Here is a 12,556-nt window from a genome sequence, read left to right as displayed (position 1 = left end):
TTTTTTCAGTGCTGTTGTAACTTTGTCTCTAAATGAACTGTTGTAAGTCAAGGACTACCTGCCATAACCTTTAAGTGCTTTGAACTCAATTCCTATTCCTGGTTACTTGCACCTGATAGGAGATAAGGAAGGAATTTAGTCTCTGATAGCCAAAAATCAGGAGTCTGGTAGCACATTTTCAGATAATAGAATTTAGAAAAGTTAGAACAATTAATCAGTGGGACAAACTGCCTCCAGAAGCTGTGAATGCCCCAACACTGGAAGTTTTTAAGAAGAGACTGGACAGCCATTTGTCTGAAATGGGGTAGGGTTTTCTGCCTGAGCAGGGGGTTGGACTAGACCTCCAAGGACCCTTCCAACATTACTACTACTACTACTACTACTACTACTACTACTACTTAATTTATTAAAAGACTCAAAGTTCGCTTCATCAGGAGTGGACAGATTTTGTGCAAAAGAATTCATGGCAGAAGTTGGACATCTCAAGTCCAAACAAGAACAAAATAATATCTTCAGCCTTTGAGGATATTCTCTGGCAGATCTCAAAGGGACCGTTTGCAGAAATGAGGTTTTGTCAGCACGATGGAGTGAGAGATTATGGCATTTAATTTCCAGCAGAAGATTTCAGGTCATCCCAGGCTAACACCATGAGTTTTTCACACATGACAGTTGTGAAATGAAAAAGTACATCTGTCTCACACGTAACCTGTGTTTTCATAAACACCCCGCCTTCTGGTCCTTTATCCTTGTCTTACCCCAATTTAAATCTCAGTGTCAGTGTCAACCTCCAGCTTGAGAATCCAAATAAAAACTCCAGGTTCATTCATTTCCGAAAAATGTACTGTTTATTGAGTACATGGCATGGTAATGTCAAAGCAAAACTAACTCTGAGGTTCCCAGACACCAGTTCATAGAATTAAACAATAATTTCTCCGGCCAAACACCCACCCTGCTCATGTAGTCCATGTAAAGAATTTCGCTTTGTTATGGGAACTGTCTGCTTCCTCTCCACACCTGCTGTGGTGTCCTTGGAAAGGTTTCAGGCTCTCACCGTCTTCAGGGGAATCGTAGAGGTTTTGTTTCTTCATCTAACCCATTCTAAAGCAACGCCTCCTCCGCCTTACTCTAATGGCAAGTTGAAACAGAGAGTCACGTAGCTGCCAAAGTTAAATGCCTAAAATTTGTGAGGAGAAAAAGAAACTACTAGGCACCTCCTGAGTCAGTACAGTAATCATGCAAGATTTTCATTTATTTTTTGGAGCAAAATAATTTTTTAGATTTATATCGGTCACACTGAAATATCTTTGTATCGTTATGATACCACCTTGGACCAGAATTGGAATCAAATGTAAAAGAAACTTAATAACATTTTAAGAGATGCATATTTTCTAATTTTCTTATTTTGATGATGGCGGTGGTGATGATGATAATGTTTTTCTCTAGGAACGACCGAAATCAATCGATTATTGTAAGTGGGGAATCGGGAGCTGGCAAAACAGTTTCTGCTCGATACGCCATGAGATATTTTGCAACAGTCAGCAAATCTAGCAGCAACGCTAAAGTCGAAGATAAAGTGTTGGCGTGCAATCCAATAACAGAGGTAAAATTATTTTATTATTAGAATTTTATTTTAGTATTATTACTTTAGAGGTAACTCAAGACGGTGAACATATTAATACTCATCCCTCCTCCTATTTTCCCAACAACAAACCGGTGAAGTGATTTGAGCTAATTTGGGCTTTTCATGCCTAAAGTGGAACTGGAACTCACTGTCTCCTGCTGATTGGCCCAAAGTCACCTAGCTGGCTTTCATGTCTAAGTAAGGACTAGAACTCACAGTCTCCTGCTGATTGGCCCAAATTCTCCCAGCTGAGTTTCTTGCTAAGTTGGGACTAGAACTCGCCATCTTCTGGTGATTGGCTCAGATACCCAGTTGGCTTTCAGGCCTAAGGCAGGACTAGAACTCACAGGCTCCTGGTTTCTAAGCCAGCACCTTAACCAATAGACCAAACTGGTTCCCTAAATGTTTCCTAACTGAACCATCTAATAGAAATAGCCACTTACCATCTGAAACGATTCTATCTTTTTTTTTTTTTGCAGGCGATTGGAAATGCTAAAACTACTCGCAACGACAACAGCAGTCGCTTTGGAAAATACATGGAAATCAGTTTCGATAAGAAGTACCAGATCATTGGGGCAAATATGAGAACATACCTGCTGGAAAAATCCAGAGTTGTTTTTCAGGTTAGTAAAAATTTGCAGTGAAATCAGTGCATTTCTGCTAACTTGAGGCCCAGCAATTTTTCTTGCCGTCTACAGATTCTCTCCGGGTTTTAGTCTAGCCGCCGAGCTGCTCAGGAGCAATGTTGTTTCAGAGAGGAAATTTAAAAACTTTGAAAATTAAAAGTTTTTTTTAAAAAAATGTTTTTCCACATAAACATACAGTATGTGTTTCTTTACATATTGATTTATATTCACTTTTTAAAAATTCAAAGGGTAAAAGTTTGTAAGCCGCCCTGAGTCTTCGGAGAAGGGCGGGATATAAATGGAATTAAAATAAATAAAAGAAAAATAAAAGAAAACACAAGGATGGGAGGGAAGGAAGGAATGAAGGAAAGAAAGAGAAAGAAAGAAAGGAAAGAAAGAAAGAAAGAAAGAAAGAAAGAAAGAAAGAAAGAAAGAAAGAAAGGAAAAAGAAAGAAAGAAAGAAAGAAAGAAAGAAAGAAAGAAAGAAAAAGAAAGAAAGGGTAGAGGGAGGTCAGTCTGCAAGAATTGAAAAAAGAGAAGGGAAGAAACCTATAAGACATAATGACTTTTGACATTCTTTTCCACAGATAGTTAAAATTTTATAGTTCCTCCTTCCTCTTAGATAATGTATAAGTCCCTTCACCCCTTCATTTCATCTACAGCTTTCTTAATCTTCCAATCCATAAATCAACATTTCATTTCTGTCAGCAAAAAACGTCTAAACTGTTTCTACTTTTATCTTTCTTTTCCTCTCATTTGCAGTCAGAGAATGAAAGAAATTACCACATATTCTATCAGCTGTGTGCATCGGCTCAGAGGCCAGAATTTAAGCATCTTCAGCTGGGTATGTCACATAATCACCTTACAGATTGATCTCTTTTATTGCTTTATTATAGTTTGGTGCATAGTTCCCAGAGGAGGCTTCTTTCCCACAAAGGTTCAATTGTTTCTCAGTGTTAATCTCAAAAGTCTCATTTCCCCCCCCCCCTTCAAACCTTTACAATACGTGGCTACCGAATCATTCCTAGGAGTCTGTTGTCTTCATAGTCAGCATATCTGGTGATGTGTTTGCTTTCCACCTGCAGCAAGTGCTGAAGAATTTAATTATACCAACATGGGTAGAAACATCACAATTGAAGGAGTGAATGACCTGGCCGACATGAAAGAAACTCAAAAAACGTTCAGCCTGCTAGGTAAGATCAATCAAGTTGGCTGTTAAAGTAAAAAAACAGCAAAATTCTAATATTTATGAAATGCTGGTGGGTCCTTTAGTTTCTGATAGCTTGGCAAAAATTTGGCATACTATCCAATGCACCCTTTCTACTTTAAAAAAAAAGGTAAAGGTTTCCCTGTCTAGTCATGTCCGAACTCTAGGTCAGGTGTTCAAATCTGTTTCTTGAGCGAGGGAGACAGCCTTGTCCAAAGACAGTTTCTGTGCCCATGCGGCCAGCATGACCATACGCCAAAGGCTCAGGGAACACTGTTGTCTTCCCACCGATGTGGTACCTATTTATCTACTCGCATTTGATTGCTTTCAAACTGCTAGCTAGGCAGGAGCTGGAGCAAGGAATGGGAGCTTACCCCATTGCGTGGCGCTCGGGTCTCGAACGCGGGCTGTTAGCTTTCCAGGTGACAAGCTCAGCATCTTTAACCACCTAGCCATCACGCCCCATCCTCTTTAGGAGTCACTGAACTTAGTGGGTATCCATCAAATCATAATGTTAAAGTAAAAATTAATTGTAAATGTTAACATCAGGGCAGAAGATCATTTTTGCTCATTTTTCGTTGCAGGCCTTAAGGAAGATTTCCAGATGGATGTTTTTAAAATACTCTCCGCTATTCTTCATTTAGGCAATGTACAGATCAGTGCTGCTGGCGATGAAAAGTCTTCTGTTAATGTAAGATTTCCTGGCAGGATGTTTTAATGGACAGTGCAAGGTTTTGATATGTTTTTCCCTAAATTCTCTTAAACTTTGGCTTGTAGGAAGTACCTTGCTGGGCTGGGGAATTTTGGGAGTTGAGGTCCACACATCTTAAAGTTGCTAAGGTTAAGAAACACTGCTCTAGTGATTATTCTCCATCCCATAACAGATCTAGAGGAGGAAATTGAAAATTCTGCAGTTAAATTCTGCTGAGTTGGCACTCAATTTCAGGATTGTGAAAACCTTGGGATATTCTAGGGATATACTTTAGTGCCGTGTTTGTCCACCTTGGCAAGTTGAAGATGAGTGGACTTCAACTCCCAGAATTCCTCAGCCTGACTGGGACTTCAACTCCCAGAATTCTCCATGCTGACTGGGGAATTCTGGGAGTTGATGTCCATTCATCTTAAAATTGCTAAGGTGGACAAACACTAGTCTAGGAGGTAGAGCTGGAAAAATAGGAGTATCAAATTACCCATTGTATGTTAAAAAAATGCATTGCATTTTGAAGCAGTAGCAGTTTTGGTGATTGCAATGCCCAGTGACAATAGGTTTTCTCTCGCTGCAGGTGGATGACAAACATCTTACTATATTTTGTGAACTCCTGGGAGTTGAAAGTGATAAAATAGCTCAGTGGCTTTGTCACAGGAAAATTATTACTACCTCTGAAACCGTAGTAAAGCCAATGACGAAACTCCAAGCTGTAAACGCCCGGGATGCTTTGGCAAAGAAGATTTATTCTCATCTTTTTGATTTCATTGTGGAACAAATTAACAAGGTCTTGCAATTTTCAGGCAAACAACATACCTTTATTGGTGTTCTGGACATTTATGGGTAAGATGACCTATTTTTCAGCAATAACACAGACTCTGTACTAAATCCTCTCTTGTATGGGTAGTCCCAGTCTAAAATATTTTTTGCCAGTCTAAAAAGTAAAACTTTCTACCATTTATTTCAGATTTGAAACTTTTGACTTGAATAGCTTTGAACAATTTTGCATCAACTATGCCAATGAAAAATTACAGCAGCAATTTAACCTGGTATGGTCTTTTTTATAGATTTCCATCAGTTTGGATTAAAATTTGTGCTGTCTTCATATTCCAGAAAAAAAAATTCTCTTATTCTTGGCAGCGAAACTCAATGCTTAAATGTTTTGGTACCTTAAAAAATATATTGATGTGTAGAATTTATTTAATTTTTATTTTTATTTTAATTCCATTTATATCCCGCCCTTCTCCGAAGACTCCGGGCGGCTTACAAGCTTAGCAGAATTCCTAAAAGGCCCCGTATAGAGTTGCTTGCACGTAAGCAAGTACATGTAAAAGTACATCTTTTACATTCTGCGTGTAAAAACAGCTTCAGTGGCCATGATTATGGAAGTCTAAGCCAGCCATGCTTTTAACTTGGTTAGCCTTAATCTCAAATGTAACATTCCCTTGAAATGCTTATCTCTATACAGCTTGATTATCCTGAGCTAGTGAGAAGTTGAAAGCAAGCAACTAAATGGTCTTTTCTAACATGTTCTAAATAGGATGATCTTCAGAAACCCTAACTTTTCAACCAGGTGTACTGAAGAGAGATGTACTGTAGATTCGTCTATTTTAGCCGAAGAGGAAAAAAGTAAAATGTAATTTGGGAACTAGAATGGAATAGTAAGGTACATCAGTCATAGCTGAATGAGGAGGATGTGGTCGTATGAAGAGTGTAGCTCAGGGGAAGATGGAGAACGTAAGTCTTAAAATCTGGTATCTGTGAAAGTTGGCAGTTGGGAAGATCAAGAATTGAGAGGGCCAAGGAGCTATTTCTTTGAGACTTGGAGCTGTTTAAGTAACATCTTTATGTCAACTCCAGCCTTACATTCAATCAGGATATTAGATTGGATACTTCTATCAGGATGTGTTGATGTTTAAACGTCTCTCCTCTTTTGACCCCCAAAAGGACTTCAGTATTGTTAAGCAATATTGAGTTTTGATGTGGCTCATGAAACAAATGACTTTAATTGCGAGACGAATGTGTCAATATTTTTTTAGCATGTCTTTAAACTTGAACAAGAAGAATACATGAAAGAAAACATCCCATGGACGTTAATTGATTTTTATGACAATCAACCTGTCATCGATCTTATTGAAGCTAAAATGGGCATTCTAGAACTTTTAGACGAAGAGTGCCTGGTAAGTTTTAATGTTTTAATTTCACAAACCCAATCTAGCCTCCCATCACAGCAGGGTGCTAAATATACTTGACACTGTCAACTCAAAGCCAGGAAGGAGTCTCTTAAGCAGAGATGGAGAGATTTTGGCTAAATTTTGGAGAATTTGCATCCGAGCCAAAAAAGAAAAAAAAAGTCTTAGATTCATGAATCAAGCCAGAATCAAAAGTTTTATTGCAGAGTGTGTGGAATCCTGTTAGCCGAGTTTGGTAACTCTGGCTAAGCCTGATCACTTCAGGATGATGGTAGTGAAATATAGCAGCAGCAGCAAATGTTCCTCCCTATGGGAAGCTAAAGGGACGCGGTGGCTCAGTGGGTTAGGACGCTGAGCTTGTCGATCAGAAGGTTGGCAGTTTGGCGGGTCGAATCCCGAGTGCTGCGTAACAGAGTGAGCGCCTGTTACTCGTCCCAGCTTCTGCCAACCCAGCAGTTCAAAATCACGTAAAAATGCAAGTAGAAAAATAGGGACCACTACGGTGGGAAGGTAACAGTGTTCCGTGCGCCTTTGGCGTCTAGTCATGCTGGCCACATGACCACGGAGACGTCCTCGGACAAGCGCTGGCTCTTCGGCTTTGAAATGGAGATGAGCACCGGCCCCTAGAGTCGGAAACGACTAGCACGCGTGTGCGGGGGAACCTTTACCTTTACCTTTATGGGAAGCTATCAAGAAGTTATTTTTGGATATTGCATTAAATAACTGTACCTTGTTTGTTAATCGGTGGCTCAGCCATTTGGTTAATCATGAAGCAAAATAACTGGACCTATGAGAAGTCGGAGAGAAGGATAGGGTTTCTCCAATTTGCAATTATAGGACAAGAAGGCCAAGATGGTTGCTTAGAAAAAGGAGGAGGGAACATTGTACATAATCTTGTGTTGTACAAAAGAAGAGGGTTGGTCAACCAACCACTTTTGTTAATTTAATAAGTATTTTCATTTATCACTTTTCATTTTAAATATGCCATTTTTGCTTTTTTTTTCGTTTCAAAACAGCTACCTCAAGGAACGGATGAAAATTGGCTCCAGAAGCTATATAATAATTTTATAAACAAAAACCCTCTCTTTGAAAAGCCAAGAATGTCAAATACTTCTTTTATCATCCAGCACTTTGCAGATAAAGTAAGTTGTTCAATGGGGAAAGAAATGACACCTTTCTATTTCCTAGAATAAAGCTTCAGCCTTTGTCATGATTTATTCACCTATGTGGAATTAATAATGTATCTCCTATCCAAAAAAAAAAGATGCTGTTTCCATAAACATGGACACGATTTAAAAGGAGTGAGTGATGTCAGCTTCAGAAACAATTTTGCCAATGAATCATTTTGATTTCTGTAGAAGCTTCTCATTTTAGTCCAAACATGCCATGGATAATTCTAAGACCACAGATCAAATGCTTTATTTGGGAATTAAATAAGACCTTTATAGATTTTCTTCCTTCTGAAAGTCATGATCATATCTGCTTACAAAGAATTATCTGTAGTCCCTTGGTGATCCCACACTTATGTGATCTGGTGGGATCCAGCCAACTTGCTGATAAAGAAACTTAAATGTAAAAATTACTGATATGCCCCTTGGCTGCTTCTCTGATCTATCTTGGGAATGGATGCAATGCATTTCCTTTTTATAACTTCATTGTTCTATGGAGTAGAGTAGAGTAGAGTAGAGTAGAGTAGAGAAGAGTAGAAGAGAAGAGAGATGGAAGGGACCTTGGAGGTCTTCTAGTCCAGCCCCCTGCTCAAGCAGGAGAACCTATACCATCTCAGACAGGTGGCTGTCTAGCCTCTTCTTAAAAACCTCCAGTGATGGAGCGCCCACGAATTCTGGTGGCAAGCTGTTCCACTGGTTGATTGTCCTCACTGTCAGGAAGTTTCTCCTTAATTCCAGGTTGCTTCTCTCTCTAATCAGTTTCCAACCGTTGTTTCTCCTCCTTCCCTCTGGTGCTCTGGTGAACAATCTGACTCCTGCCTTATGGCAGCCCCTATATTGATATTGTTCCATAATCTTCCTTAAACAGGTAGAATATAAAAGTGAAGGATTTCTGGAAAAAAACCGGGACACTGTATATGAAGTACTGATTGACATCTTGAGAAACAGTAAGGTAAATACATTATTTTATGATTCCATAGTACTTTAGCTGTTTATAGCTAAAGATGTATAGGAGTTGCAAGATGTATAGGAGTTATCAAAGCTAAACTCTGGCCTTTTTGGATATACCTGGCAATATGTGGCTAGAACTAAATGTGTCCATTTGGTCTGGTCATTATGAACAAAAAATTCATTATGAACAAAAAATTCACTCCACCAAGCCATGTCTCAGCCTTGCAAGGTAGACCCAGGCAGGAAGAATGTCCAGATGAGCTAATTCTACTTTATTATAAGGTTGCATGAACAGAATCTTGCAAGTCTGAAAATACATTTCTTCCCCCATCTTGAAGGGATGCCAAAAAAAAAAAAAGCCACGGCACAAAAATGGCAACTTCTAAACGGTTGTTAAACTGAATGGGGGTTGAATCCCGAACTGCCTGTCCTGCTATCTGATTTCAATCTCTTTGTAGTTTCAGCTGTTTGCAAACTTCTTCCAGGATGTCTCAGTCCCTCTTTCCCCATTCAACTCTGCAATCAAAGTTAAGTCTGCCAAAATAGTGGTTGTGTCGCCTAACAAACAGTTCCGTGCAACTGTTGGAAGTAAGGTATTTTTCTTTTAGATTCCTCCTGGGGTAAGAAACCTCATTTGACGCATTCATTTGTTTCTATTACTTTTATGTTCTACTTTACGCTTCCCGCCCTGAAAGAGTTCAAACTAGCCTAAATACCTTTTTCTGTTCTATTTTATTTTCAGGGCATTTCTGAAAGGTAGATGACATTGAGGAACAGCGACTCAGGGGTCCCTGGTGCTCTCTGAGCCCGGTGGTTTTCTTGCAGACATTTCATTACCCAACTAGGGAGCATCAGCAGTGCTAGAACACCCCGATAATCAGAGATTAGCATCAAGATTTATACTAGACTAACAATCAAGAAGTAAACAATATCCCAGTATTAATGCACTGATGGTGTTACCTAACTGGGTCATGAAACATCTGCAACAAGACAGCCAAGCTTAGAGAACAAGATCCCACTGTTTAACACAGAGCTACAAATATTCTTTTTTATCGGTAGCAATGGCTGAGTTTACACATTGCACAAAATGTAGCCTGTGATTTATTTTTTATTATGCCCACCATGCGAATCCAGATATTCTAGTTTGGTGTAGAGATGTGTTCATTTTCTATGGATCATTACTGTGAATAGCAGATCCACGGACCATTCAAGAGAAGAAAAAGCAATGTTTCTCAACCTCGACAGCTTGACAATGTGTGGACTTCAATTCCCAGAATTCCAGCTGGCTAGGCAATTCTGGGAGTTGAAGTCCGCACAGAATTCCAGCTGGCTAGGGAATTCTGGAAGTGAGGTCCACAAGATTGAGAAACACTGGGATAAAAAAAAACTGCATGCAGGATTTTTTGGATGTATTTTCTTAGTTGCCTTGAACAATCTGAGACTCAACTGAAGGGATGAGTAAAGAGGAGCAGAAAGTGCAGAGGGCTAAAAGAGATACGGAAGAAGGACCCCCAAGCCCCCATCCATCTGGATCATTGTGTTTCTATACACTCACTTGTTTTGACAATACGGGCTGTCATTTGTATGAAGCTGGTAATAGATGTCTTAGCTTCCATTCATAAATTAGCAGGAAATTTGTTTCTGTATTCTAAAAGTTCAAGCAGCCTTTTTTTAAATTATATTTCAGTTTCGCAGTTCCTTATACTTATTAATGGAGACTCTTAATGCCACCACACCACATTATGTCCGGTGCATAAAACCAAATGATCAAAAGTTAGAATTTGCGTAAGTATGAAAGAAAACAGTATTTTATATACCGGTATATATCTATATCTATATATATCTATATATATCTATATTATATATCTATATCTATATATCTATCTCTATCTCTATCTATATATCTCTATCTCTATCTCTATCTATCTATCTATCTATCTATCTATCTATCTATCTATCTATCTATCTATCTATCTATCTATCTATCTATCTATTTGTCAAGGCTTTTTGAATGCACCTTGCTAATTAACTCTTTCTTTCCTGCTTTGGCCTGACTCAAGGGTTATCCACAGGATATAGTCAACTTATGACAGCTCATTATTTGTGTAAATTATTCAAATTGCTAATAAAGAATTTGGAAGGCTGAGATGATCATTTCGAACTTCTTATGTTCTCATCAGTCAGTCATACCCTTTATCTGAGATCCTACAGAATATGATTCATATTTAGAATAATATGAGATGAAAGTTTGTTTTATAAATGAGATGGCAGACTCCAAAGTTGAGAAGCACAGAGCAGAAGGTCCATTAAACATTAAATTATGGGGAAAAGAAAATGGTACCTTCATGTTGATAGAAATAATCACCTTCAGCTTATTTCTAATGTACATAAAGATGCTTATCTGGCTTTTTAACTAAGCATGAATTTAGTGCAGCTGTGCTAAGGATCCAGAAAATATTGACGAGGTCTTGTCAGAAAGCCCAGCCGCGTGGTGCTATCTACCGTGAGCTATCATCTCATCCACTCTGGCTCTCAACTTCCAAAGAGGGGTACCTGGAATGTAAAAACGGCATATCCCTCCTTCACAAGAAAATAATTTATTTTACCATGGTATTCGCAATCAACAATTTGCTCCATCGTTTGATCCTTATTAAAACCATTGAATGTGATATGTAGCTCATAAAAGGACAGGACACATTTGTTCTCCGATTGGGTGAAAATCGGATCTTGTTCTTGTTTTCTTCTTTAGATTTGACTCCAAAAGGGTGGTCCAGCAGTTACGAGCGTGTGGGGTGTTAGAAACCATTCGTATTAGCTCTCAGAGTTACCCATCAAGGTACGGAGTCTCTCTCTAGTTCTTCAAAGGTTGACTTCTCATCTGTTTGATTGACCGATTCCAATGTTCTTCTTCTTGGACAGATGGATGTATCTTGAGTTTTACAGCCGTTACAGCATTCTCATGTCTCAAAGCGAACTTTCTCCAACTGACAAGAAACAAATTTGCAAGATGGTTTTGCAGCGGCTAATCCAGGTCAGGAATTCTGTAACCATCCCTAGTGATAGAGGGCCGAAGGGATGGTCACCAGACACTGTAAATGGCCATTCAGGCTGACAAGCACCTAAAATGTGACTATATGATCATGGAGGTTGTGTGTGTGTGTGTGTGTGTGTCTGTGGTTGACGTAACCTAGAAAACAGGTCATCCATAGTTTTTAAGGGGAATCTATCATAATGGTTGCAAGTCAAGAACTGCTTGTATAGACACCCATCCCCTCAGAAATTACTCTTGATTTATTTTTCAATTTTTCCCCCAGGATCCAAGTCAATATCAGTTTGGCAGGACAAAGATTTTTTTCAGAGCGGGACAGGTTGCCTATCTGGAAAAAGTGCGTTCAGATCGACTGAGACAAGCATGCATTATGGTTCAGAAGAATATCCGAGGCTGGCTTCAAAGGAAGAAGTTCCTGCGTATCAGACAAGCTGCAGTCATCATACAACAATATTTCCGGGGACAGAGGACCGTACGGTATTTACAACAAACAATCCAGCTGGTCCTTCAATGGTTAATGGGCAGCTTCCCAGCAGACATATTTGTAGCAAAATAAGCCATTGACTGGTTAGACTGGGGTCCCCAAACTTGGCCACTTTAAGACTTGTGGACTTCGACTCCGAGAATTCCCCATGCTTTCGTACAGTTCACAAGTCTTAAAAGTGGCCAGGTTTGCAGATCTCCGGGTTAGACTCGTGAGACAGATCCAAGCAGTAATGGTTGGGTAGAAAGCACCTTCTCGAGAAGGTGTCTTCAAAGGAAGACTTTCACTATTAAACATCTCATTCCTTTTTTTTTTCCTCCAGGAAAACTATAACTGCCAGGGCCCTGAAGGAAACCTGGGCTGCCATAGTTATCCAGAAATACAGCCGAGGATATTTAGTGCGTAGACTTTGCCAGCTCATCCGTGTGGCTGCTTTGACGATCCAGGCCTTTGTGCGAGGATTCCTAGCAAGAAAGAAATACAGGAAGGTAACACAGATCATTGAAACGAAGCCCACCAAGATGCCATTGTTGGTGTTTCATAGTTATTGT

At 39.4% G+C, this 12,556-nt stretch overlaps 1 protein-coding gene across 2 annotated transcripts in view; it reads left to right on the top strand.

Annotated features, from left to right (window-relative positions):
- The window catches only part of MYO5C (myosin VC), a 41,389-nt gene that overhangs the window by 4,936 nt on the left and 23,897 nt on the right, over positions 1-12,556 (top strand). For both annotated transcript variants that reach the window (XM_083371010.1, XM_083371009.1), the window contains exons 5-20: positions 1,444-1,600; positions 2,101-2,244; positions 3,010-3,091; positions 3,333-3,440; positions 4,039-4,145; positions 4,738-5,003; positions 5,128-5,209; positions 6,200-6,340; positions 7,369-7,494; positions 8,390-8,473; positions 8,931-9,065; positions 10,160-10,257; positions 11,222-11,308; positions 11,392-11,503; positions 11,787-11,998; positions 12,328-12,493. In XM_083371010.1, the coding sequence (XP_083227136.1) occupies positions 1,444-1,600; positions 2,101-2,244; positions 3,010-3,091; positions 3,333-3,440; positions 4,039-4,145; positions 4,738-5,003; positions 5,128-5,209; positions 6,200-6,340; positions 7,369-7,494; positions 8,390-8,473; positions 8,931-9,065; positions 10,160-10,257; positions 11,222-11,308; positions 11,392-11,503; positions 11,787-11,998; positions 12,328-12,493 (2,107 nt within the window). The remainder of the gene's footprint in view (positions 1-1,443; positions 1,601-2,100; positions 2,245-3,009; positions 3,092-3,332; positions 3,441-4,038; positions 4,146-4,737; positions 5,004-5,127; positions 5,210-6,199; positions 6,341-7,368; positions 7,495-8,389; positions 8,474-8,930; positions 9,066-10,159; positions 10,258-11,221; positions 11,309-11,391; positions 11,504-11,786; positions 11,999-12,327; positions 12,494-12,556) is intronic.

This window comes from Vipera ursinii, assembly GCF_947247035.1.
Source record: "Vipera ursinii genome assembly, chromosome: 11".
Lineage (NCBI taxonomy): Eukaryota > Metazoa > Chordata > Lepidosauria > Squamata > Viperidae > Vipera > Vipera ursinii.
Note: the sequence above shows the minus strand (reverse complement) of the source record. Positions and strands in the feature narration are given on the sequence as shown.